The sequence below is a fragment of the Lepidochelys olivacea genome (genome assembly GCF_965140295.1).
Source record: "Lepidochelys olivacea isolate rLepOli2 genome assembly, chromosome: 1".
In the NCBI taxonomy this organism is placed as follows: Eukaryota; Metazoa; Chordata; order Testudines; family Cheloniidae; genus Lepidochelys; species Lepidochelys olivacea.
The window spans coordinates 63,963,501-63,989,080 of NC_140411.1; the positions used below are offsets into that span (position 1 = coordinate 63,963,501).

At 42.4% G+C, this 25,580-nt stretch overlaps 1 protein-coding gene and 1 long non-coding RNA gene across 6 annotated transcripts in view; one reads left to right on the forward strand and one right to left on the reverse strand.

Annotated features, from left to right (window-relative positions):
- Positions 1–13,386, reverse strand: part of AKAP11 (A-kinase anchoring protein 11) — a 60,117-nt gene extending 46,731 nt beyond the window's left edge. For all 5 annotated transcript variants that reach the window (XR_014712469.1, XR_014712470.1, XM_084634741.1 and 2 more), the window contains exons 1-2: positions 13,301–13,386; positions 8,065–8,172 (exon numbers count right to left, since the gene is read on the reverse strand). Coding sequence is in view for 3 of the 5 variants with exons in the window: in XM_084634741.1 (XP_084490867.1) it covers positions 8,065–8,124 (60 nt within the window). In the remaining 2 variants the exon portion in view is untranslated. The remainder of the gene's footprint in view (positions 1–8,064; positions 8,173–13,300) is intronic.
- On the forward strand, positions 13,372–15,548 carry LOC311524049. Its single transcript, XR_014712473.1, has 2 exons — positions 13,372–14,084; positions 14,971–15,548. It is a non-coding gene; the product is annotated as an uncharacterized lncRNA (long non-coding RNA).
- Positions 15,549–25,580: the final 10,032 nt, after the last annotated feature.

Sequence of the window (25,580 nt, forward strand, 5' to 3'; positions counted from 1 at the left end):
TGACCTGAAGGCATGGCTTAAGGAAAACCTTGTTAGCCAGGAGAGCCTGAAGTTCTGCAACCCTCTTTGTGGAAGTGATTGTCACCAGAAAAGCTGTCTTCATAGTCAATAAAGATAGTCAGGTTGTAGCCATAGATTCAAAGAGAGAGTGGGGCAGGGGGGATGAAGGGGGTCCTTACAGTTTTCAGAGGACTAGATTGAGATCCCATACAGATACAGGAGGGTAAATGTTGAATAGATCTTTCAAGAATTGGGAAGCAAGATGGTTGGAGAAAATTGAAAATCCTTCTATTGATAGAGGCAGTGCAGAAACTGAAACTAATAGACTCTGACAGAACTAACTGAAAGGTCTAATGACTTCAGCTGCATCAGACAGTCCAGCATGTGTGTCATCTCTGTGGGATGGGGCAAAAACTGTTGAGACTGCACCCAAACTGAAAATCTCTTCCACTATGCTCCATATGAGGCTCTAGTGAATTCTTTTCTGCTGCTTACCAAGATGATCTGAACCTCTCCGGACCACAATTTCTCATGAGAATTTGACCATAGTTAAGCTATAAAATTTCTTAAATAAATGTATATTAAAGTGTATACTCCTAGGTAGCAAAAAAAAAAAAATGTGCCAAACCTAGTGTTAAGGCTCTATTTAGTTGTAAATCATCATGTTTTAATGGTTATATCAACTAATGAGAATGCACCTTTCTTTAGAAAACAACTGAGGTACAAATGGAAAAGCTGACTGAACTCAATGATTTAAACTGTCGTGATTTAAATCAATCCACTCCACAGAGACTGTCCATGCCATGAGGTGGAGACATTGGTGGTTGGGATGTAGAGACTTACCCTGGTTCTGAGACAGGAGATCCTCGACTAGGGGCAATGTTATTGGCAACCAGACAGAGAGATAATACCAATGCTGCCTTGACCATGATGGTGTGATAAGGATTAAATGTTGCTTTGTCTCTTTTCAGTTTCCTGAGTAACCTTGGAATGAGAGGAACTGCCAGGAAAGCATAGAAACAATGACTGGACCCAGAGAGAAGGAAGGTATCTCTGACTGAGCCGGGTTGCAGACCCTTCTGGAGCAAAATCTCCTGCACCTGTTGTTCAGGTTGGTTGAGAACAAGTCTATTATTAGATACTCCTGTAGTGGAAACCACTAATACGAATGGTCAGTCAGAAACCAAGCACTCTTATGCCTATCTGTGACAGGGATAACAGCCCTGCACACAGCAAGCTACTTAAATCCTGAGGATTTTTTTTTTTTAAATAATAAATTCTCCTGGTAACTATTAAAAATACTTTCTAAACTAACTAACTGTATACACTAAAAGAGTTCTGAAAAGCTGGCTAAATGAAGCAAATGCTATGGGGAGCTCCAGCTGTCACCATAGGTGGTGAGAATGAACTGAGAAGGAAGCGGCAGACATGACCCTTTTATGCCCTCATCTGATAAAACAAAGAGAACAGGGCTGCATGTGCCACCTAGTCGTACTTCTGGGGGGAAAAGTCTCCAACTCAAGTGCACTGGGCATACTTACACCTGCAGTAGAATGTATCCGTGCACAATCACTTGAAGGAGAACTCAGGTTTCAGGTAGAAGTAGAGCATCTTCATCCACAAGTCAGGAGCAGGATTTGTTCTTAATAGCAACCAATGCATATAACTCCAATTCCTAGTTATGTTATGGCCCAAAACATGAGTATTCTCAAAGCTGCACTTGCTAGTTCTGCCTATTCCTCCCACACAGACAACCAGATATCTGTGAGATGTTTGGTGAAGAGTCCTAGTTTCAGCAACTGATCAACAAAGGCTACACTCATATTAGTTATACTGAGGATGTTCATATTTCACCCTGAGAACCATTCGGAGCAAACCAGTGCTGACCAGTGAAGTACTGTATTCAGCAAGGAAAAACTGTATTCAGCAAGGAAAATCCTTGTCACTTCTTTTCCTAGCTTAAAGCAGCAATTCAAAACTTTGCCACATCCTCTCAGGAGACCGTAAAACAGGAAATCCACATGTAAAAATGCTTCCCACTCATACTGAACAAATGTTAAAAAGTGAACAAAAGCCATCTGTACTTTCATCACATTGTAGTACCTCTTCTAAAAAGCTGTTCCTGAAGATCTGTAGCCATGTCATGAATTTATCAGGTGATTGTCACTGTAGAGGGGAACTGATTTAACTGACTAGCTGCAGCAGATACCAACCATAATAAAAACTAACAAAATCAGACACATTTACAATTATATTAGGCTTACGAGTTTCACTATTTGCAGATACACCAAATATGATGATTGGAGTGCTTTCATGTTTACAGTGTTGCCCCTTAATTAAACAATCTTCCGATCTAGGAAACTCTTAAGCTTTCACTTGAATTCAATGAGTTTCTTTTGTAAAGATGGCTGCTTGGGTTCCAAATGATACAGCACTCCCGTGGCCACATCCATGCACTCGAATCCTTTGGCAGATAATTAAAAACTCCTTTGAAGTATCACAGTAGTTGATAAAAATTCTCGTACGTCTTTTGGTCTGAGTCTGCAGAAAAGGAAAGCCAGACTGCAAGGAGGGGTTCAATAAGAGAGGAAAGGGAGGGTGGATCATGATCACCATGCTGGCTGGCTCCATGTAACAAAGCAAGGAGCATGCACTATAATCCAATTAACTGTCCTTTTGGGGAAATGTGGAGGACAAGACGGAGCTGTAGTCAGATCCCAGCAGGCTTAGGAGACAGAAAACAATTTGATGGGTTCCTGGCTGCATGAAAATATAGAATTCCATGGTTTTAAAAAACAAACAAACAAACAAAAAACAGAATTTCACGACATGTCTGAAGTGCTAAATTCAATGATGCATAATCGCAGAGTCCACAGGACCCTGACTGAGCTAAGCATAACAATTCATACCTCTCAGACCTATTGATTCAGGCAGGAATCACTGCATTGGTTCACAATCTGTTCACATTTTCAAGGATCTCTCTACAACCATAAGGGCTAGAATTCTAGTAAAAGGATAATAAAGGAACGGTAGCCAAAGCCCCCTAAAACTCACTGGACATCTAACTTGAGAACTGCAACAAGTAAGTTAATATAGTTCAACAACCCTTTCTAAACTACCAGTTTCTCATAAAGCAATACATATTCTGGAACATAAATTCAGTTTTAAAACTTAATAAAAAATTTACAACAGAATACAAACACAACCATGCCTTGTATCTCAATAAAAGCATCAAGCTCTTTGGGGGCAGGGACCGGCTTTTTGTTCTGTTTCTACAGCTCCTAACACAATGTGTTCCTGGTCTATGACTAGGGTTCCTAGATGGTACGATAATACAAATGCAAAATGAAAGGTCTCCAGTGACAGTTCACGTCATCTCAGAACATCGGGTGCAGCAAAGCTCAAACTTCGAAAAACCAGGAAACTCACTGAAGGTATATGCTTGTGTAACCTTGCCATTCCCCCCTCCCCACCACCGCCAGCAATAGCCACTGGCAATTATTCACAAGCACAGCAACTTCATTCAGTGTGTGAGTTGTAGCTGTACTGAATGGTTTGAATGTTGGAGACTGTAGGTGGGGCATGTTGGTTGAGGTGTATTTGTGAGCAAAGCAAACAGACATTAGTTTGAAGAAAGAAAAGGAGGACTTGTGGCACCTTAGAGACTAAAAAGTTTATTTGAGCATAAGCTTTCTTGAGCTACAGCTCACTTCATCGGATGCATTCAGTGGAAAATACAGTGGAGAGATTTATATACACAGAGAACATGAAACAATGGGTGTTACCATACACACTGTAATGAGAGTGATCAGGTATGGTGAGCTATTACCAGCAGGAGAGCAGGGGGGAAAAACCTTTTGTAGTGATAACCAAGGTGGGCCATTTCCAGCAGTTGACAAGAACGTCTAAGGAACGGGGGGGGGGGGGGGGGGATAAACATAGGGAAATAGCTTTACTTTGTGTAATGACCCACCCACTTCCAGTCTTAATTCAAGCCTAAGTTAATTGTATCTAGTTTGCAAATTAATTCCAATTCAGCAGTCTCTCGTTGGAGTCTGTTTTTGAAGTTTTTTTGTTGAAGAATTGCCACCTTTAGGTTTGTAATCGAGTGACCAAAGAGATTGAAGTGTTCTCCGACTGGTTTTTGAATGTTATAATTCTTGACGTCTGATTTGTGTCCGTTTATTCTTTTACGTAGAGACTGTCCAGTCTGGCCAAAGTACACTATCACGGAGACAAGGTGGGTGAGGTAATATCTTTTATTGAACCAACTTCTGTTGGTGAAAGAGACAAACTTTCGACAAGCTTCAGTGAGCTCTGTGTAGCTCGAAAACTTGTCTCTCACCAACCAAAGTTGGTCCAATAAAAGATATTCCATCACCTTAACTCTCTAATATCCTGGGACCAGCACAGGTACAACACTGCAAATCACATTATACAATCCTCTGCCTATCGGTGGGATATCTAATTGACTGCACTTCAGAGGTACATAAGACCCTGTATTGTTTCTCTTCCCTTGTTGTGTTATTTTCTACCCCTACTATTCCTATCCTCTCTCTCACTCTCTTGGCTTTTCATCAAATCCTGAAGTCAACTATGCTGTATTCATCCAAGCTTCCCTTGTCTAAGAAGAAAAGATATAATCAGATGACATCCCTGACCAGACTGTAAACCAAGGTCCAAGCAGCAAGTGTCGCAGTTGACTTGCCAGCCAAAGCACCAGCTCGTAACTAACCAGTGATCCAGTGTTCCAAAAACATCCAAAAAAACCTGTATTTCACACCTCTTTTCTGTCCTGTCTCTCCATCTTGTCTGTCTGTCTAGAACAGGATAAGTAAATGTCCTCTACACATCAGGACAGAATAAAAATACACTTTCCTTTTTCATCAAAGAAAGGTTGCGCTGAAAATAAGACTCTCATATTTTGCCTCCAAAAAGAGAGAAATTAAAGATTTTGACTAAGTTTGTTTTGCATAATCACTCAACCACAGTTTCAATATAAATGCCTGTTTTAATTTCTTGTTCTCTCTTATGTTTAATCAATAAACTTTTAATTTGAACTAATGCTTTTGGGTGATTGCCGCATAGAGTAAAACCAAGGCCTCTGTTTAACTTACTGATCTGTTTAATGTTGACAGTCAAAGAGTTTACAAACAGCTTTAATTCTTTAGGCCTTTGAGATCAGTATCAATACAACAGCTTCCCTCCCAGTGGGGCAGGGCTAACCCCAGATCCCGGCACTCACAAAAGGAGGCAGAGAGTGGGGCTCAGACACCCCAGGTGACAAGAGACCCCCCCAGATCCCAGCTCACATGAGATGGGGAAAGGAGAGGGGCTCAGACCCACCCACAAAGAGAAGCCCTCCAGAACCTGGCTCATATGAGGGGGCACATGGAAAGAGGTCACATCCCCATAGATAGGCAAGGGATCCCTCAGATCTTGCCACAGACACCTGGAGGGAAGAGAGGGAGGTTCCTACCCCCAAAGAAGCAATGCCTCCCCCATATCCCAGGTCACATGAGGGGGGCAGGAAGAGGGGTCTAGACCCTCCTAGATGGACAGGGACCCCCAAGACCATGGCACACACAGAGAGGAGCAGGGAATGAGGTTCAGACACCTCTGGGGGCAGGAACCCTGGATCTCAGCTCACATGGGGAGTGGAGAGAAAGGGGCTCAGACCTTCCCCTGACCCACCCCCAATCCTGACAAGCACAGAGAGAAGGGGAGAATTTGGGGCTGACAGGCTTTACAACCCCTCTCATGTCCCCTACCACCGATCCCCATTTATCCCCCTCACCCTGATGCAGCCCTAAATCCTTCTCACACATTACCTCCACAACATAAAATGCCTTTATCCTGCCAGTAAGCACTCATATTATAAAAATATTTAGATTATATTTATTTACAAAATAAAAACAAAGCCCTAACAGAGACAGAATTTAGTGATATGCCACCAAACCTTTTAAACATTCCTGCCCAAGGTGCGACTAGAACGGACGTTGCTTGGGGTGGGTCAGGTTCAAAGGACTATTGTATATTCCCTTGAACATCCAGCTTGTGTGCAGCTTTGAAGGCGAACAATTCTGTTAACTCTTCTGTCCACACAATCCAGTAGGCATGCAAAGACGTTTGTCAAAATTTGAATTTGACTTTCCCCAAAGGGCTGGTCGATGCCATGAACTCTGTTGGGGGGTAACTCTGAGTATGTGAAATTGTGATGCAATGATCTGAGCCCTGGGTTGATCTCTATCTGTGAGCAAAAACAGGCTGCTAGAATCTGTCAACTTTAAGAAAAGCTGTTTTTTTCAGGAGCTGTATTTTGGGAACTTGTTGATCAGAACCCTGCACCACCATAAGGCACACCAAATTTCAAGGCTATTTGAGTAACTGTAGATTTTAGAGCACTAAGAAAAATCTAGCTTTAAACAGAAACAAAATCATTGAGAAAAGACTTCCGATATTCCCCAGTCTAAAATGACTTATTTCAAAAAAGCATATAAGATTATTAAAGCTGCTAAACATCATACCCTAAATGAAACAACAAAACAACAACAACAGTTATAAATACCCTCCATAACAAATGGAGGACAGATTTTATTTTTCACCAAAAGCACTGCCCAGCAGAAGTTCACGTGAACTTGAGCATAAGCCAGTCAAGAACCTGGGGTGGAATTAATTTTTGTAGATACACCTCTACCCTGATATAACACAACCTGATATAACGCGGATTCACATACAACGCAATAAAGCTCCGACACGCTGCTCTGAGCAGCGTGTTAAGGGTGCTGGGCCGGGCCCGAGGGGTTGGATAAGGGGCAGAGGGTCTCAGGGGCAGTCAGGGGCTCCCCCGCCCAGGGTCTGGGAGAGGGCACTTTTGGGGGCCATGCAATCCCAGAGTGGCCCGGGAGATTAGCAGGGGGCTTGGAGCAGCCTGCTCTGCTTCCCTCACCCCAGCTCCAGCCGTGTCACTCTGGGGAGGAGGCTTTGGGGAAGGGATCCCCCGCTGCACTCACCGGCAGAAGCAGAGCAGCCCGGCTCCAGCCCACTCCACTCCGCCAGCTCCCAGCCGCGGCGCTCTGCTTCCCGCTGCAGGTGAGTGCGGGATCTTTCCCCAACCCCCGCCCCTAGCGACATGGCTGGGGCCAGGGCAAGGAAAGCAGAGCAGGCTGGGGACGCGTCACTCCGCTTCCCACCACAGGTGAGTACGGGGGGCGTCCTTTCCCCGACCTCCCGCACTTACGGCGGCGGGAAGTGGAGCACCACGGCTGAGAGGTGGCAGAGTGGAGCGGGCTGGGGCCGCGTTGCTCCGCTTCCCGCCACTGCCGGTGAGTGCTTGTCAGGGGGTGTGGATAGGGGTCGAACCAGTCAGGGGACAGGGGAGTTGGGTAGGGGGTGGAGTCCTGGGGGTGATTAGGGACGGAGATCTCTGGAGGGGGCGGTCAGGGAACAAGGGTTGGGGGCTGCGGGGGGGGGGGGGGGGGAAGCAAGTTGGATATAACGCGGTCTCATCTATAATGCAGTGAGATTTTTTGTCTCCTGAGGACTGCGTTATATCGGGGTAGAAGTGTATGTCTTATTATAACATCCTTAATACAAATGTCACAAAATAAGGTTTGATTGTAAACAACATATTTATGCTTTTTTTTTTTGTGGTAGGAAACCGTATACTAATATGAATACCTATTACTCACAAATAAAATATTTAGGTTTGCTAAATAAGGTAATCATCATCTAACCGTTGCAATTTTTCTGAAAACCTTCTAGATTTCATAAGAACTAGAGAAAACATGAAGCAAGAGGTAAGTCCACTTTGTCCATTGTTTAAGTTACTCAGTTTCCCAGATTTAGTCACATAATAGTGCTTCAACTGATTACAAATGTACCAAAGCAAAAGCGATTTGAAAATCACATGCCTCCTTAAATCTTTAGCCTACTAAGACAAAACAAAAAATGAAAATTTACTGGACCTGTCAGCTTATTTTCTTCAATCTAACTCTCAAGATTCAGATCACAAAGAATTAGGGTTAAAAAAAACCCCCCAAAACACACAAAATAGCTGTTTACCTTTTTCACTGACACTTTAGGCTTTGTTTGACTGCTTCGGGCCCTGGTATAAGTATCCATGGTTTAATTGATCTTAGTAGTCATGGAAGAAAGTCAGCTCAAAAATACCTACAGAAAAACATTTATCATGTCATTATTTTGTGCTTCCCATTTACATAGCATATATTAAGAAAACTAAATTTTGATAAAACAAGTAATGACTCCACAATTTTGTGATAAAAGATACCTTAAAACCGAACATTTTTAAAACTTTTTATCCACACAGATGTTGCCTTTTAGAAAAGATACTGCCCCTTTAAAGTTTATATTTAGTTTCTTTTAAAGAAAAAATGTTTGAAAATCTTATAATTAAAACCAATATACTTCCTTCTAGTCAATAGCGAGTGGGACAAGTTCCCTTGGTGAGCAGTGCCTGGTGAAAACGATAAATACTTCATTTTTAACATTTCAAATGGTTGTAGATGAATGGCCATGAAACTTACCAGAATTGTGTCACTGTCATTATTGGTGCAGAATAATAATAATTACAATTTAACTAGCTGTGCACACATACTTAACATATCTATATTCAAATGCACGCCAGAGAATGTAAGGACATTTTCGATTGTGCATTCTGCACACATCTTTGTTACATCAAGACCATTTTTTCCAAACCAAGCAAAGACTTTAGTCCTCAACCATGAGAGCAATGAGGATTTGGAGCAGCCTCTCAATAAGAGCTGTGGGACAAACAACTTAGTTTTGAGAGAGAGCTGGACAAATTTTTGAGTGTGACTGTATGATGGAGTTGCTTAGGATGATAGGGGACAGGGCTCAACAGCCAACGGGCTCACTTCCCATTTATGTCTTAATGTTCCTAAAAGCTCATACTTCAAGGTTTCAGCCAGTCACCTGCCAGAGTCAAGAAGGGATTTTTCCACCCGCCCCCAATGTATTCTGGAAGGTTTTTTTAAATCTCCCTCCTCTGAAGCATCAGGGATGGTCACAGCTGGAGATGAGTCACTGGACAGAGACCGCCAGGGTTCTGAGGTGTCACCAAGCATTCTCTCTCTCGGGTACTTGGCTGACTGATTCCAGCTCACATGCACCCTTAGGCAGGGACCAAGCATGAAAAACTTGAATCTCATTATTGAGCTGTTCAGAAAGTTATGAAAGGAGGGAGAAAACGTAAACTCGTTTGCAATCTTATGCTATAACACCAAGTTTAAAAATCCTGGATTGGCAATAGGGTTGACTAGAAAGTCTAGAAGGTCTTTTCCATCTCCAATTTCTAATGATTTTACAAAGTCTAATATGACCTCTATCACTTTAAATAGCAGAGCTGGGAGCCTAGAAAAATTCTGCTCACACATGGTCATTTCTTTTGGACAAGTCTGTAAATTGCCTCCACTATAATCATGGTAAAGGTTGGGTGAACAGATTTTGTCCATGGATTGGTACATTTTCATGATAATTTTAAAAAGCTAGCTTTGATTTTAATTTTGTTATATTCTTTGTTGTGTCACATCATCATACCTAAAGTATGACATGAGACAGATACCACACTTAAAGTCTACTGCAGTTTCAGAGTGACACCCATTTTCCATGACACAATCAGCACAGAATTTTTTTTTCCATAATTACAGATTAAAAATAAACAATTTAAATTATGAATATAAATGAGCTGGTCATTTTCAAATTATATTATGATTTTCAATTCAACAGTTGCATCTTTGCTTATGTGTAGGAAGAAAACCTAAAACATATGTTGTAGAAATGTAAGCTTAATACCATGGTATAGTGTTCATAAAGAGAGATGAACTTCTGGCTATCAGATTCAATATCACTTCTTCTAAAACAAAAAACAAAATAAACCCAAATGAACAAACTATTTTCTATTTTCCTCTTATTTGCTGATTACACTACTATTATGGAATTGTCAAAATAGATCAATTGCGTATTGAAAACAGCCATTTGTTTGTATATAAACTGAAAGCTGGGAGAGTCAGTATTTTTGACAACACTACAAATAAGCAGTATCTCTCTTAGAAAGAGAACACACACCCATAGTACATTAAAACTGAGGATAAATACACAAAACGCTTAAAAATCTTTAGTCTATAATTTGGACTTGACCATTCTGCTATTTAAAAAAATTAACAAAATTAAGTTTGAAAACTGTCTCCAATGCAATTGCAGTCTATTTTTTCATGTTTTATCACAAAATATAACATTTTAGGGCATGTTCTAGCTGCATAATTACCTGTGAGGAAATGTTAAATTTAGTTACTCTTCTTCTGCCTTCTCAGAATTTTAAAAATAATCTTTCTTTCACCATTGTAAACACCAAGTCCTCATCTTTTTCCCATGTTAATCACAGAGTCAAAATTAACATAGCTATTTTTGTTTATTTCCTGGTAGTGTACACAGATGATAGCATCACAATCATAAAAATAGTACAGTGCTCTTTATTCATAAACTGCTTTAATTAAAAAAAAAAAACTAACAATGTTAGGAACCATTAGGAAAGGAATAGATAATAAGACAAAGTATCATAATGCCACTATACAAATCCACCTTGAATACTGCATGCAGTTCCCATCACCCCTTCTCAAAAAAGATGTATTAGACTTGGAAAAGGTACACAGAAGGGCAACACAAATGATTAGGGGTGATGGATCAGCTTCCACCTGAGGAGAGATTAAAAAGAATGGGACTATTCAGCTTAGAAAAGAGATGACTAATTGGGGATATAAAAATCATAAATGGTGTGGAGAAAGTAAATAGGGAAGTGTTATTTACCCCTTTTCATAACCCAAGAACCAGGGGTCACCTGATGAAATTGATAGGCAGCAGGATTAAAACAAAAAAGAAAGTACTTCCTCATACAACAGACTATCAACCTGTTGAACTCATGGCCATGGGATGCTGTGAAGGCCAGAAGTATAACGGGGTTCAAAAAAGAATTAGTTAAGTTCCTGGAGGATAGGTCCATCAATTATATTAGCCAAGATAATCAGGATGAAACCCCATGCTCTGGATGTCCCTAACACTCTGATTACCAGAAGCTGGAACTGGACAACAGAGGATGATTCGCTTGGTAATTGCTTCAGAGGGAATGAACAGAACAGAACATCTGGCACTGGCCACTGTCAGAAGACAGGATACCAGGATAGATGTACCACTGGTCTGACCAAGTGTGGCCATCATGTTCTTCTGCAGTACTAGGAAAGGAACCAGAAGAACCCTCAAAAACTTTTAATTATTTTGCAGTTTTCCTGAAGTAAAACGGTAGATGTAAACAAAAGTAAATATTTTTTCCTACCCTAAAATATACATTTTAAACCATTTTAAGGAAAGTCAAATGTTTGCTTAAAGTAAACAAACCCTACTTGATCCATCTGTGAAAACGTCATAATTACCATCAGAAATGTTGAGAGTGGGGTTGCTTCTGGATATGAAATTTCAAATTAACAAATAAAACCTTTCTGAAAACATTATTCAGTAGAACCGAAATGGTCCGTTAGCGTAATTTGTCTTTTTTATATAAAAAGGTAAATTATACAACAGAATGAGACAAATAGTGTGGCTGCAACAATAACACCATAAAAATTAAAAGTTATTACTTGATCAAAAAAATCTTATTTGCCCGGAATGAGTAGAATTTAGCAAGAGAATAGGGACTGTGACATTACAAGTGAACCATTTTGGGGAAAAAAAGCATTCTATATTCTTTTGCTGTCCATCCACAGTAAGAGTAAGTAATATCACTAATTTTTTTCATCATCAAGTGAAAGTGGACTTTTAAATTTTGTGCAGGGCAGTGAAATTTCATAAGAAATTTATGAAGCTGATCAGCATGAATAGTTAGCAATGTAATTAGGCATAAAAACAAGACATGAAAAATCCACTTGCCTAGTCATTCACATTGACTGGAGACCTTCCCCTGACAAATAGGTCCAATGTCACCAATTTACACATAATTTAGGATCTCAAAACCAAGTTTCTACCTATTTCCATTAGCATATCTAAGTGCTAACCCTTAAGGCTCTGAAAGAATCTTTCAAACGTGAACACATGCAATGCTGTCTTCCTGAATCTGAGATGGACAGCTCCAATGCCTCTACTCTACTTTGTCCTGCTTTGAGCAGGGGGTTGGTCTAGATGACCTCCTGAGGTCCCTTCCAATCCTGATATTCTATGATTCTGTACCATTCATATCCTTCCCAAGAAGCAGCAAAGTGAAATTAAGATGACTAGTCATTTTTATTATGCTTAAACTTTATTATCTGTATTACAATAATACTGGAGAATTCCAGTCAGGATCTTAGTGTGGTGCACAGATGTTATTCAGAACTTTTGGGCAGAAGTGAAACTGGCTGCTTGGGAAAGTTTCCAGCAGCCATGAGGCAGACACTACCACGAACAGGGATCAACTCACAAAAATAAAGTCGAGGAGAGTGAAATAGAAAGCTCTCTCCCCCCGCGGCCAGGAGGCCCAGACCTGACAGGAGAGGGGGGGAAAGAACAAAAAACGAAAGCCCTTCACTTATACAGCAGCCAAATTGGGGGAAGGGGGGCGGGAAGAGAATTCATATTTACTCAGCATCCACAAGCCAGAAGCTGATGTAAAGATTATAACAGGTGCGGGGGGGGGGGTGAGGACAGTCTCTGCTCAAAAAAAAGGAGGACTTGTGGCATCTTAGAGACTAACAAATTTATGCTCAAATAAATAAATGGGTTAGTCTGTAAGGTGCCACAAGTCCTCCTTTTCTTTTTGCGAATACAGACTAACACGGCTGCTACTCTGAAACCAGTCTCTGCTCAGACTCCCAGCACCCTCGCACTTGACAGCGGCGCACCCTCACACTTGGCCCTGCCCCTGGGGCTCGCTGACGGGTCCCGCAAACCAGCTCGCCATCCCCGGCTCTGCTGGAAAGCCCCAGGGAGCGAGCCCAGCGCTGCTGCGACACACACGCACCCGGGCCGCTACCGGGGTCAGCTCCCAGCCGGGGAGGGGGGGGTTTCTGCCGAGCGCTCCGCGCAGGGAGGCGACAACGACGCTCCCCTTGCGGTGACGGGGCGGGGAAGCGGTCCCGGATCCCTCCCCGCACGGGACCCGGGAGCGAGGGACCAGCGCCCCCGCTGCAGCCCGCCCGGATCGTTCCAAGCGCCTGCGCTGCCCGCCCGGGTCTGTCACTGGCAGCGGGGCGGGAGGCGCCTCGGGGCGGCGGAGGGCGGGGGGGGAAGGCCGTACCTGACTCCGCAGCGTCCGGCACCCGCAGCCATGGCACACCCCCCTCCACAGCACACCGCCGCCGGGCCCGCTCCAGCCGCCGCCGCCGCCCTCTCCGCTCCGTCCCACCCCTCCACAGCTCTCGCGCGACTTCCAGCCAACCGTCGCGAGGTTCGCCGGGCCGCGCTCGCGCGCACTCGGTCAGGAAAAGGTCGTGTGGGAGAGGCCCTCGCCTCCTATTGGGCGAGGGGACAGCGCGAGCCCCTCTCCCCCCCAGACTGAGCGAGACGGGGAGGGACAGGGGAGAGCGGGGTCAGCACGCGCCTCCGAGCCCTGGCGCGGCCGTGACCAGTGGAGGGGGTGGGGGCTGAGCCCGCTGGCGGGCGAGGGAGGACTCGGAGAAGCGGTGCAGAAGGGGCAGCGCGCGCGCGCCCTATAAGACCCCCCCCCGCGAGACACGTGCGGGCCTGAGGCTCGGGCTGGGGGCCGGCCGGGCCCCCACCCCCTGCAGCCGGGGGGGCTGGGCGGAGAAGGGGCACCGTCGTGCTAGGCGGAGGGGTCCTGCCCTTGTCCCTGAGCTGCCTAGCGAGGGGCTGCTCGGCTGTTGGTTCCCAGTCGCCGCGTTCGTGGGGCCTGCGTGACCTTCTCCGGCAGCTCTGGGATCTTCTCCTGGCGTTGGAGCCGGAGCGGCGCTGACCAGGCCTGCACCGCACGCTGTAGCCGGAGCTGGCTGGTGCATCAGCCGTGGGGGCCAGGAGCGGCCCTGCCAGCCTTAGGCTACTCCGCACTCCAGGGACCAGCCGAGGTGGGTTAACTGTTTCAGCCCCACTCTTCAGGCAGGGGGAAGTCTGTGTGTGACTAGATCCTGCTCCCAGTCCAGTTGATGAGAGGGCTGCAAAAAAAATGGCCACGGGCCAGCAAAAAGCAACCCCCGAAGCCAGCCCAACACCAGTCTTCTGATAAACCCGTACCAGTGCACAGACAACACCGAAACTCTCAAAGGCTTCACAAACAATCGGGCATTCAGAAGAGGGGAACCTCTACGGACTCCCACACAAACACTCTCTTCAGCTCTAGCCAAGCTTTTGATCTCCCCAGAGCTGCACTCAGCTTCTCCCCCCCACTCTTCCTGAGGTTAGATGGCCTTAGGGATAGGTAAGCACAAAAGTTAAAAACCGACCTCTTTTCCAGATTCTTCAGCTAGGGCCTGCCCCAGCTGGTACTGAACTCAATAGAAAGCGTCCTGTTGATATCAATGACAGTTGAATCAGGCCCTATTACCAGGAGAATAGGAAGCAGAAGATTCTGTTCATGGGACGTCTGTCTTGAGGGATGCTCAAACTGAGGCAATGACAGCACGGTCTCAACCCCTTCTCTCTAATTTAGCCCCTGAGAACGTCTCTCTTCATTCCTCCCCAACCATTTGTTAAATTCAGCGCTGCAAGAGTGTCTCCAACCTGTACTCCAAGTCTGATGACATATTCAAAGTTTACAGTCAATATCTCTTGCAGGTTCTTATGCACTGTTACAACAATATAACACTTACTTGTATATGCTGCAGGGGCTCTTGCTCTCTTTTCTTATTTTTTAATCTGTATTAAAAATGGTGTTTCAGTTGGATGTATTCTTCATTTTATGGCAACATCTGTTGATTTATTAAAAAGTTTATAGAGGCTCCCCTATCATTTTAGCAGCCTGTAAGCAGGAGCTGTCCCACAGACGGAACACAAGCAGCAGCAGGAAGAAATGACACGAAGCACAATGATTGCGTAACAACTTGGAGCAGGGATCCTCTGAGAATGCTTCAAAATGCCCCCAGGATCCCCAAAGGTTGGCTTAACCCATGTTCCTGGACCAAAGTAGCCTGAGAGGAGAAGGACCTACAGAACCAGGGATCTGACCAACTGCAGGCCCAAGACCGCCTGCATATGGTTGGGGCTACCCAAACATGCACACTGAGCCTGAACAAGCAGTAGTTGAGAGAAAGAAGAGAATTCCTCAGTTGCTCTCAGCCACAAAGATGATACCGGTGGCTCCACTAGCCAGGAAAGAACTAACTGCCAGCCATTTGGCTTCCCTTGTACCAGGGTACCCCAAAGCAGCACCTGTCCATATCACAGTGAGAGGTGCCCCGCCTTCCTACCAAGCTTGAACACTCTTGAGCCTTGTGCTTGATTTCCATACTTTCCCCTTTCATTCCTTGTTCCCACACACACCATTTCTAATTTCACTCTATTCTTTCCCTTAATAAAGTGTTAGTTTCTTCTTACTGCTGTTTAGTCCATCATCATTTGGTAGTTCTCAGATGCATCATGAGGTCATATAGGCTACACATGCATATATTTACCCTACTACTACCACTTGCATCTTAATCTGTATAGTCCAGGAAATCTAGCAAATTAGGGGCTACGATCTGTGCATTTGCTGGGGCTTGGAGCATAAAGAACCAGGAGCCCACTGATCCCAAGGAGGTCACAGAGGTGGGACAAACAAGCTCCACCACTCTTGAGGACTAAGAAGGAAGTCAAATACACTTGGAGTCAAATTTGACCTGACAGTATCCATTAAGAAAATGCTCCCAGGGAGCATTTACATATTCTGTATACTTGTCATCCCTACAGTAGATAAATTTCGAAAGTTCTGCAGTTCTCCAGTTAACAAGCTTATGACGGAAAGTTCCTCTTTGTTTCAAAATACCTTTCAGTGTTCAGGACAATTGATAATAGGGTGACCAGATATCCCAATTTTATAGGGACAGTCCCTATATTTGGGGCACTGTATTTTATAGGCGCCTATTACCTGCTAACCCGTCCCGATTTTCACATTTGCTATCTGGTCACCCTATCAAAGTAATAACTCTATCAGAATGGCTTTTTCTGAATGTCAAGACTTACTCAAAGTAAAATCATTTCAGAACAAAACAGGAACTAAATATGAACTAAAAGGAAGCTTTAAAAATAAACTGTGACATCTTTTTCCTTTTATTCAGAAATAATAAGTTCTTATGGCACTTTGCCAAATCTTTGACATTCAGGATTTATAACCAGCAGGAAACCATGAAAACATAACCTACAGTACACCATTGTTTGCCCAGAAAATTGTTTTCATACATCGTGTTAGAAATGGAAATTATTGACTGTATTGAAATGTTGATATTTAAACAGTCTGATCTAAATGTTGCATTTGTGATTACACAAGAAAATTGGTTAGTTATTGGACACTTCTTATTCTCTATGTTGCCTCTGAAAAGAACATCTCACAGCAGCAGTTTCTGGGCTCCCGAAGCTGGATGTTCTATAGGATATATCTAGTTTTATTTTTCATGTATGCATGGGGGGGAATACAAACATATCCATTGCAAATGATTGAAAATTCAGAAGTTGGTAATTTTATTTATATTCTAGAATCTTCCATTCCTAGATGCAGTAGAGCAACCCGAAAGGCAGCAAATAGTTAATTGCCTTTTACATTCAATTCACATTTTCATTTTAAATACAGGCGTACAGGGACAAAGGACAAACAAAACTTGTATCTAACCTAACATAAATAAGACTGGCTGATTAAGACCACAATATGGTGGGTATTACGCTGCCCAAGTATCAGCTACCTTGCTAACTATTGCTAAAGAGTTTGTAAATCCATGTGGACAAAATTCTGAGGTAGAGTAACAGGACTTAAAACGCATGTTGGAAATAGTTTCAGATTTCAGAATTGTCTCTCTTCTCTTTAGAGATCAAGCAAGGCCTACTTACATAAACCCACTACTGTTTTGTGGCAGCTCCTGCCATCTTTACTAGCTGTCTCCATTAATACAATAATTTCTAGTGCACATTTTAGGATCAAACCAGCCTTAGCCAATAGCTGTTTTTGGATTGCTTCATTTGCATAGCACACCCAGCAGGCCTTTAAATTAATGTGTCGTTTAAACTCCAAACTGGCAATGCTCTGTTAATTTTCTTAATTTGCCCACATATTCGTTTGCTTTTTGATTCAGCATATAATTCACTTTGCAATTAACAGTGGCTTTGAGGATAGGTGATTTTGTAGAATTTCCACTATCTCAGCAAATGCTTTGTCCGTGGATTTAGTAGCAGTTATACCATGCAGCGTCTTATAAATTTAGTCCATTATGCTCCATAAGACCACCACCTTTTTTGCAACAATTGAATTGGTAGTTATGTACCATTGCAGACTCTTGACACAGATAAGCCATTCCTTTACTAAGCTATCAAGTCAGTTTTCCCAAACAACCAGACATTTTTAACGCTTTACTTTGTAAATGAGTAGTTTATTCAGTCCTGGTGGCTGCAGGTTCCTTTTCAGTTTCACTATAGCTCATGGTCACTATTTCAGTGTATTCCTGGATTAAGATCTCATTGCCAATTGTTGTGTCTTTTCCTTTTTACAGAGCATGCAAAGCCTACCTACTGTGACAACGTTCCCCCTCTACCTTGGTGGGTCTTGTGCTTATTGGCGGATTTGCTCGCCTCGGAGATTCACGGCAGCCCTCAGCTTGGCCGTTTTCGTGAACCCACAGTCCAGGTCAACTCCTCCTGTGTCTGATCAGGAGTTGGGACGTTTGGGGGGAACCCAGGCCCGCCCTCTACTCCGGGTTCCAGCCCAGGGCCCTATGGAATGCAGCTGTCTAGAGTGCCTCCTGGAACAGCTGTGCGACAGCTACAACTCCCTGGGCTTCTTGCCCATGGCCTCCTACCAACACCTTCTTTATCCTCACCATACCTTCCCCCTGGCGTCTGATAATGCTTGTACTCCTCATTTCTCCAGCAGCATGCCTTCTCACTCTCAGGTCCTACTGCCTCTTGCTCCCAGCTCCTCACATGCGCACCACAAACTGAAGTGATGTTTGTGATGTTTTTAAACCAAGGTGCCCCAATTATCCTGCCTTATTTGATTCTAGCAGCTTCTTGATTGGCTGCAGGTGTTCTAATCAGCCTGTCTGCCTTAATTGTTTCCAGAAAGTTCCTGATTGTTCTGGAACCTTCCCTGTTCCCTTACCCAGGGAAAAGGGACCTACTTAACCTGGGGCTAATAGATCTGCCTTCTATAACTGTCCTTTAGCCATCTGGCCCAACCCTGTCACACTACATATATACACACTGCTGATCTGGCAGGTTTTGATGCATGCAACACTGCACACACTAGAGGGCGCTCAAACTATTTAAAGGGATACTACCAACACACTAGAATAATGTTTGGAAACTTACTAACGGAGGGATTGTCTCACAATCTTCCTTGATTTTCCTCAAAGATACCAGAGGTACCAAGATTTGAAACATCTACAAAATCCTGGACTGGGATCCTCCTCCCTTTTTCAGCTCCTTTGCGCAGACAACCTGAAAGCCCCATATCTGATCAAGGGAGAATTTTCCCAATGCAGGCACTCGCAAAGATTCCCTTGCAAGCCCTTGTGTAGGGTTTGTGCTGGGGTGGGGATGTGGGTAAGAGAAGACTATCAGGGGAAGCACTGCAGTACACAGCACTGTGGAGATTCTGAACAATGCTATAAAAACATAGAAATGTAGAAGGGACCTTAATAGGGCATTTAGTCCAAGCCCCAGCACTGAGACAGGACTATAGTCTGTATGGCAGGGTAAAGAGGCTGATGCAATTTAGACAAGCCCCTGGCCTATGCCAAGTTACACTAGAGAGCTCTCCAGCCTGCAGAGCAGCCCAGGATCAAGAGCGCACAAGGTTGACTTAAAGCCATCATAGGCTGCAGTAAATAATCTCAGCCCTGCTAATTAAAGTTGTCACAGTTGGTAACTAGAGAGACTAACCTGGTCAGTTTGCCATTTTCATGACTATCAAATTTTACTGTGATTCAGTTTAAACCATGAACTTTACCAAAATTATAATTTCCAGCTTCTTCAGAATCTGTTTTGTCCTAGAATCCTAATTAAATTCCAAATTTAAATGCCAACACCTTGTAGATAGCAGCTTGACTGCCATTTGATGATGGTCCATCTATTGGTATCTTCAGTATTACAACTCACACTGAGAGTGGAGATAAAAATAATTAAATAATTCCTCCAAAGATACAGTACTGCACAGTAATCCCTAAGCACTGCTCTAAGGCTAATTCTAAGATGTGTTTTGGTTCATTGTGGAGAGAGACTTTATATATTACATATTAGTACTTTTTGAAATAAGACATGAAGGAGATTGTGCTGTTCTTTTGGACTGCATCCATCATATAAAAACTCCAACACTAATCTGAATTGACGCAGGAATGATCACATGCATCCCATTTCATCAAACATCCTTGTACTATGGAAAGTTCAAGAGGAGTGAGAGATTATAAATTTTACTGACAGGACTTTTCTGAACAAACTCATGGAGAAGTGTTCAAGTATGTATGGATCATTTGATTAGAAATAACAAAATATTCAACCAGGTTTACATAAAAGATCTTTATTGAAATAGCTCCTTGATAACGAAGACATTATTCAGAGCAGCATGAAGTCCTCTACCTTGGAATACAGTTTGTCATTTTACTGTTGCATAGTGCAAGACTGACTTTAAAATATGGAGGAGCCCAGGAAAATTATTGTGGAAGAGTCTCGTTCCATCCATCTCTTTTCCCTTCTCTCATCTCATCATAGGAAACATAGGAATTGCCATATTGGATCCGTCTATAATATACTCCTGTAACTTGTCCCTGACAGTGGCCAGTTACTGCTGCTACAGAGAAAGCTGCAATAAACCTAATAATTAAAGAATAATCAGAACATAGGGGAAATTTCTTCATAATCTCTAGATAATCAAGGTGGGTGAGATAATATCTTTTATTTCAGCAACTTCTGTTGGTGAGAGAAACAAGCTTTCAAGCTATGCAGACCTGAGGAAAAGCTCCAGAAGTTCAAAAGCTTGCCTCTCTCAGCAGCAGAAGTCGGTCCAATAAAAGATATTACCTCACCCACTTTCTCTCTCTAATATTCTGGGACCGACAGGGCTAAACCACCATTGCAAATTTCATATCTCTGACGTTTAGCACAATCATCTTGTGTCCAAAGCATGAGCACATATCTCTTTTATTTGAAAAAGATATCCTATCTCATGCAACTATGAATGTTCTCGCTATTCATATAGGCCTGATCCAATAAGTCCCATTGACTTAAATGGGCATTGGATCAGGCGCCAAGTGATTAATCTAAATATCTCATGCTAGTGAGTTTCACATGCTAAGTGTGGGCTGTGTATAAAGCAATGCCAATTTATCAGTTTTAAATATGATCTCTAAATTTCAATGAATGCCACATTGTTCACTATGAAAAAGGGTAAATGGAGCATCTGATTTACCTTATCTACACCATTTTTCATTTTGTTTACCACTGCTGGGATCTAATGTTGAAAGGAAAGGACATAAGGACACTGGATATGAAGTTAGAAATTGCTGTGAGGCATGTTGGGACAGTTACATGATGGAAAGAGGTTGAGAGGAATGGAATTTCCTGCGCATAGCTTAAAAGGAAACCACCATGGAATGAATGACATGTTCCTATCATCATCCTGATCGCTTTGCTTGGATGTTGTATCACTTTTCCCTGCTCTTCAGCTGCTTTTGTCTTTTTAAAGCCTTAATTCTGTGACCTGATTTGCACACATGGACAGTTATAGTCACCCCTAAGTCAGTGAGAGCTCCAGGATGCTCAGCTTCTTTGAAAACAAGGCTTCTAATCCAGATGCCTAACAATGGAATTAAGATCCTATTTTTCAGAGTAGCAGCTATGTTAGTCTGTATCTGCCAAAAGAACAGGACCACTTGTGGCACCTTAGAGACTAACAAATTTATTTGAGCATAAGTTTTTGTGAGCTACAGCTCACTTAATTGGATGCATAGAATGGAACATATAGTAAGAAGAAATATATATACATACAGAGAACATGAAAAGGTGGAAGTTGCCATAGATCTAAGTTTCTAAGATCACCCAGGCATCATAGGCTACCTGGCTATTCCTCCCTTAGAGTTGGTATGGCAACTTCCACCTTTTCATGTTCTCTGTATGTATATATATCTTCTTACTATATGTTCCATTCTATGCATCTGATGAAGTGGGCTGTAGCCCACAAAAGCTTATGCTCAAATAAATTTGTTAGTCTCTAAGGTGTCACAAGTATTCCAGTCCTATTTTTGGCACCCATTTTGGAAAATCGTGTCCTAGAGTTGTAACTGCTAATGCACTTGCCTCACTTAAGAGCTAGCTAGCTTGTTTTTAGGAGTTGCAGATTTTAAGTAGCTCAAGAGGATCAAGCTAGTACCCTTAAATCCCAGTGTACTCAAGAGTTTCTAAGATCACCCAGGCATCACAGGCTACCTGGCTATTCCTTCCTTAGTTCTCAATGCCCTGATTACTTCTTAACTTTAGGGAGGTAGGGGACACTGCATAGGGTTGCCAGTTTTGGTTGGATGTATTCCTGGAGATTTATCACATGACATAATCATTAATTAAATCATTAATTAATTAATGTGACATATATCACATGACATAATCATTAATTAAAGACTAATCTTTAATTCCTGGAGACTGCAGGCCAATCCTGGAGGGTTGGCAACCCTAACACTGCAGAATGCAAGGCATGGTGACTATTGCCCTGTTGATCTCAAAGTGTTCACGTTCTAGCTGTTCAGGACATTGTGAGCTACTAAGTGATATTTGGGTGCAGACTTCACAAAGAGCCACAACTTATAAAGGTGACTGACTAGCAAAACTCCTAAATTCAGTCAGAGCAGAGACCCAGCTTTTGAGGCTTTGAGCTTTGCCAAAGGACTGATCCATAACTCTGAAATGCCAGCATTTGGATGTAGAACATTACATACATTGGCATTTGACACTGAAAATGTTGCTCGTCAATTTTGGGTTAACATTAGTATCCCCATCTTCCATGGCATAAATAGAAGCAGTATGGTGAATAATACTAATAAATTTAGGCTTCAGAGTAGCAGCATTAGTCTGTATCCACAAAAAGGAGTACTTGTGCCACCTTAGAGACTAACAAATTTGGTGCCACAAGTACTCCTTTTCTTTTTACTAATAAATTTGTTAGTCTTACTTTATTTATTTTAAAATTGGCCTATGGATGAGATTTTACTCAGATCTATGTAAAGTTTCAATAGTTAAATCTAGTTTAAACTAGTTTAAACTAGTGGGACACTGAAAAACATTAGACAAAATCCATAACATTTCAAAAGGGGTCCATTGTTAACACTTTCCAATTTCTAAACTACTGAGCAGATTTATGTGTAACAACAACAAAATGAGTCAGTGGTGTAATTTTGGTGGTGAAATATCATTCATCCTTAACAAAGGGATTTAAATCTCTGCATTAATTGAAAAAACCTCAGCACTCTTAATGTTGGATCATATTAAAGAAGTTCTGTATTAAAATCACAAATGAGTTTGATTCCCCAGAGTTTAAATTCCAGGGTATTACTAATTAAGAGGTCTCTTGGTTTTTGGTACTGTTTCTCTCCCTCTATGTGTGAAACTTGCAAGCTGCTAATTGTGTTAGTACATTCTAAGACAGAGTCTGTTCTCAAAGCAATTCAGAGAGAGAGAGACTCAAAGCAATACTCTAACAACAGAAACAGCACCCAGAGACTCCCCGCCCTTTTGTTGTATTAACCATTGTGATTAAAATAGAGATAGAGGATGTATGTGGATGGATGCTTGGTGTGGATAATAACTGAATGATCAGGGAGGTGCCAGCCTAAGAATCCAGTGTCCATCGGCTGAAGAAGGCGTCAAGTGGAAATAACCAGAGGACCCCCCGGAGGGCAGACTGGAATCCACCCAACAGCCTCAAGGATGGGAGAACCAAAGAACAAGATAACATCTTGGAGCCGTCAGGAATGTGCTATCTGCTGATTGATTCAGCAACAGCATGATGAAGCAATTCCCATAGACTGGCATAGGAAGAAATTCCTATAAAAATAGACTCTAAAAAGTGAGAATTTTGGGGTCTGATTCTGCAAACCAACTTCCAGGAGCATCAGATGAGCATCTGACAAGGCCCTGCTCCCTCCTCATGTCCAGGCCACCTGGCCAGTGGCTTGGCATGAGCAACTCTAAGGCTGGTAACTATGATAACAACCTTGCAGAACCTGTGTGTGTGTGTGTGTGTGTATGAATGAATGAATGAATGTGAGAATAAATTTGAGATTGAATGGAATGTTATAACTATAACTAACTGCTTACTATGATTCTTTCTGTATTCACAATAAATGTGGTATTTTGCCTTTTTCCCTTTAATAAGATCCTGCTGGTTTTTATTTTATTGGTACAACATTAATTATGGACCTGCTAATGATGCCTCCATGATATTATAATAAAATAATGACAATTAACATATTTATACAATACCTTTCATTCTGAAAGATTCCAAAGCAATCAGGGCTGGAAATGGCAAACCTCTAAGCACCCATTGGCTTTGATGGAAGTTGAGGGTTTACAATACCTCTTTGAGTTACTCAGCTCCTTGCAAAAATGGAGCTGGTTAGTGATCTCTTCACTCATTATTGAAATGCAGCTCTCTCAGGGTTTGAAACACAGTCGCTATTTAACAGCAGGACAGAAAGTGACAAACAATATCCTATCCACTTGAGACTGCTGGGAGACTTTAGCTAGGGAAATCAGGGCACTGGGGTTAAATATCCACAGTATTAGGAAAAGTGCCATAGAATTTTTAATGACCCCAAGTTGTCAGGTATCCTGTTCATTATTCAGAAAAACAAATTCTCCAGCAGAAAAGTGGCCCCTAGCATCTTGCTTGGGGCATTGGTTACATACTGAGTCAGAGGAAATGGTGACACCTACTGCATCAGAAACATCATTCCAGGCTGCCCACTTCAGTTTCTTCAGAGATGTCCCATCCAAGTGCAGACTGTTTAGTTCGTGAATTCTAATACTATTGCTACAGGGTTTTGTTTGTTTTTTTCCTAAGAGTGCCTCAAGTTTACCTTTTCATTCAGTGACATTTTGGGCTTGGTACAGTACATATTAATGTTTCTATCCTAAATGTATTTTAATTTATAAAAGTTCTAGTCTTTATATTGTAGCATGAGTCACAGTGGCTATAATTTATGAAGTAATCAGCAGCTATGTATTTCTACAGTGCACACGAGGGAGTAGTTTTGGATTTTCATGGTGATACAATTGTGCACCCACTGGGTGGCCCATTTTCAAAAGAATATAGAAAGCTCATCTATTCCTGTCTGCAAGCAAGAGGGGTGGATTGTAGGTACCATTGGACAAAATAGCTTAACTACTTCATAAATCACATGATAAGATTACTGAGGAAATACCAGGTGCTTTCAACAACACTTTCACTGGATTTATTCATTGGTCTCGTTATTCACATCATTTTCACTGTTGTCCATATTCAGTCATGGACAGGGAAACGGGAGGGGAGAGGGAAACTGAAAAGAAGGGAATGAAGGGCAACACATGGGAAGAGATTGTGGATGTCTTTCAGAGCAGACCATAGGGTAATGCCTGGTAGATGTCATCATTCATACAGTTCTGAAAAAAAATGTTTATTCTATGCAAGTTAGTTTTGGGGACAATACACTAATGACTTACTTAGATACCACAGTGGTAAGTACAGTAAAAAAGCCTAGAACAGCTCGATAGAGCCTATTCATTTCATATTGAAAGTTAGCTAGCCTTTGATGAAACATTAAGCAGTTCTAACACAGAAGATTATAACAGCTTTGTTACATACCTGTCAAGGTTCCTCCCCCACTCTGAACTCTAGGGTACAGATGTGGGGACCTGCATGAAAAACCTCCTAAGCTTATCTTTACCAGCTTAGGTCAAAACTTCCCCAAGGTACAAAATATTCCACCCGTTGTCCTTGGACTGGCCGCTACCACCACCAAACTAATACTGGTTACTGGGGAAGAGCTGTTTGGACGCGTCCTTCCCCCCCAAAATACTTCCCAAAACATTGCACCCCACTTCCTGGACAAGGTTTAGTAAAAAGCCTCACCAATTTGCCTAGGTGACTACAGACCCAGACCCAGACCCTTGGATCTTAAGAACAATGAACAATCCTCCCAACACTTGCACCCCCCCCTTTCCTGGGAAATGTTGGATAAAAAGCCTCACCAATTTGCATAGGTGACCACAGACCCAAACCCTTGGATCTGAGAACAATGAAAAAGCATTCAGTGTTTTACAAGAAGACTTTTAATAAAAAATAGAAGTAAATAGAAATAAAGAAATCCCCCCTGTAAAATCAGGATGGTAGATATCTTACAGGGTAATTAGATTCAAAAACA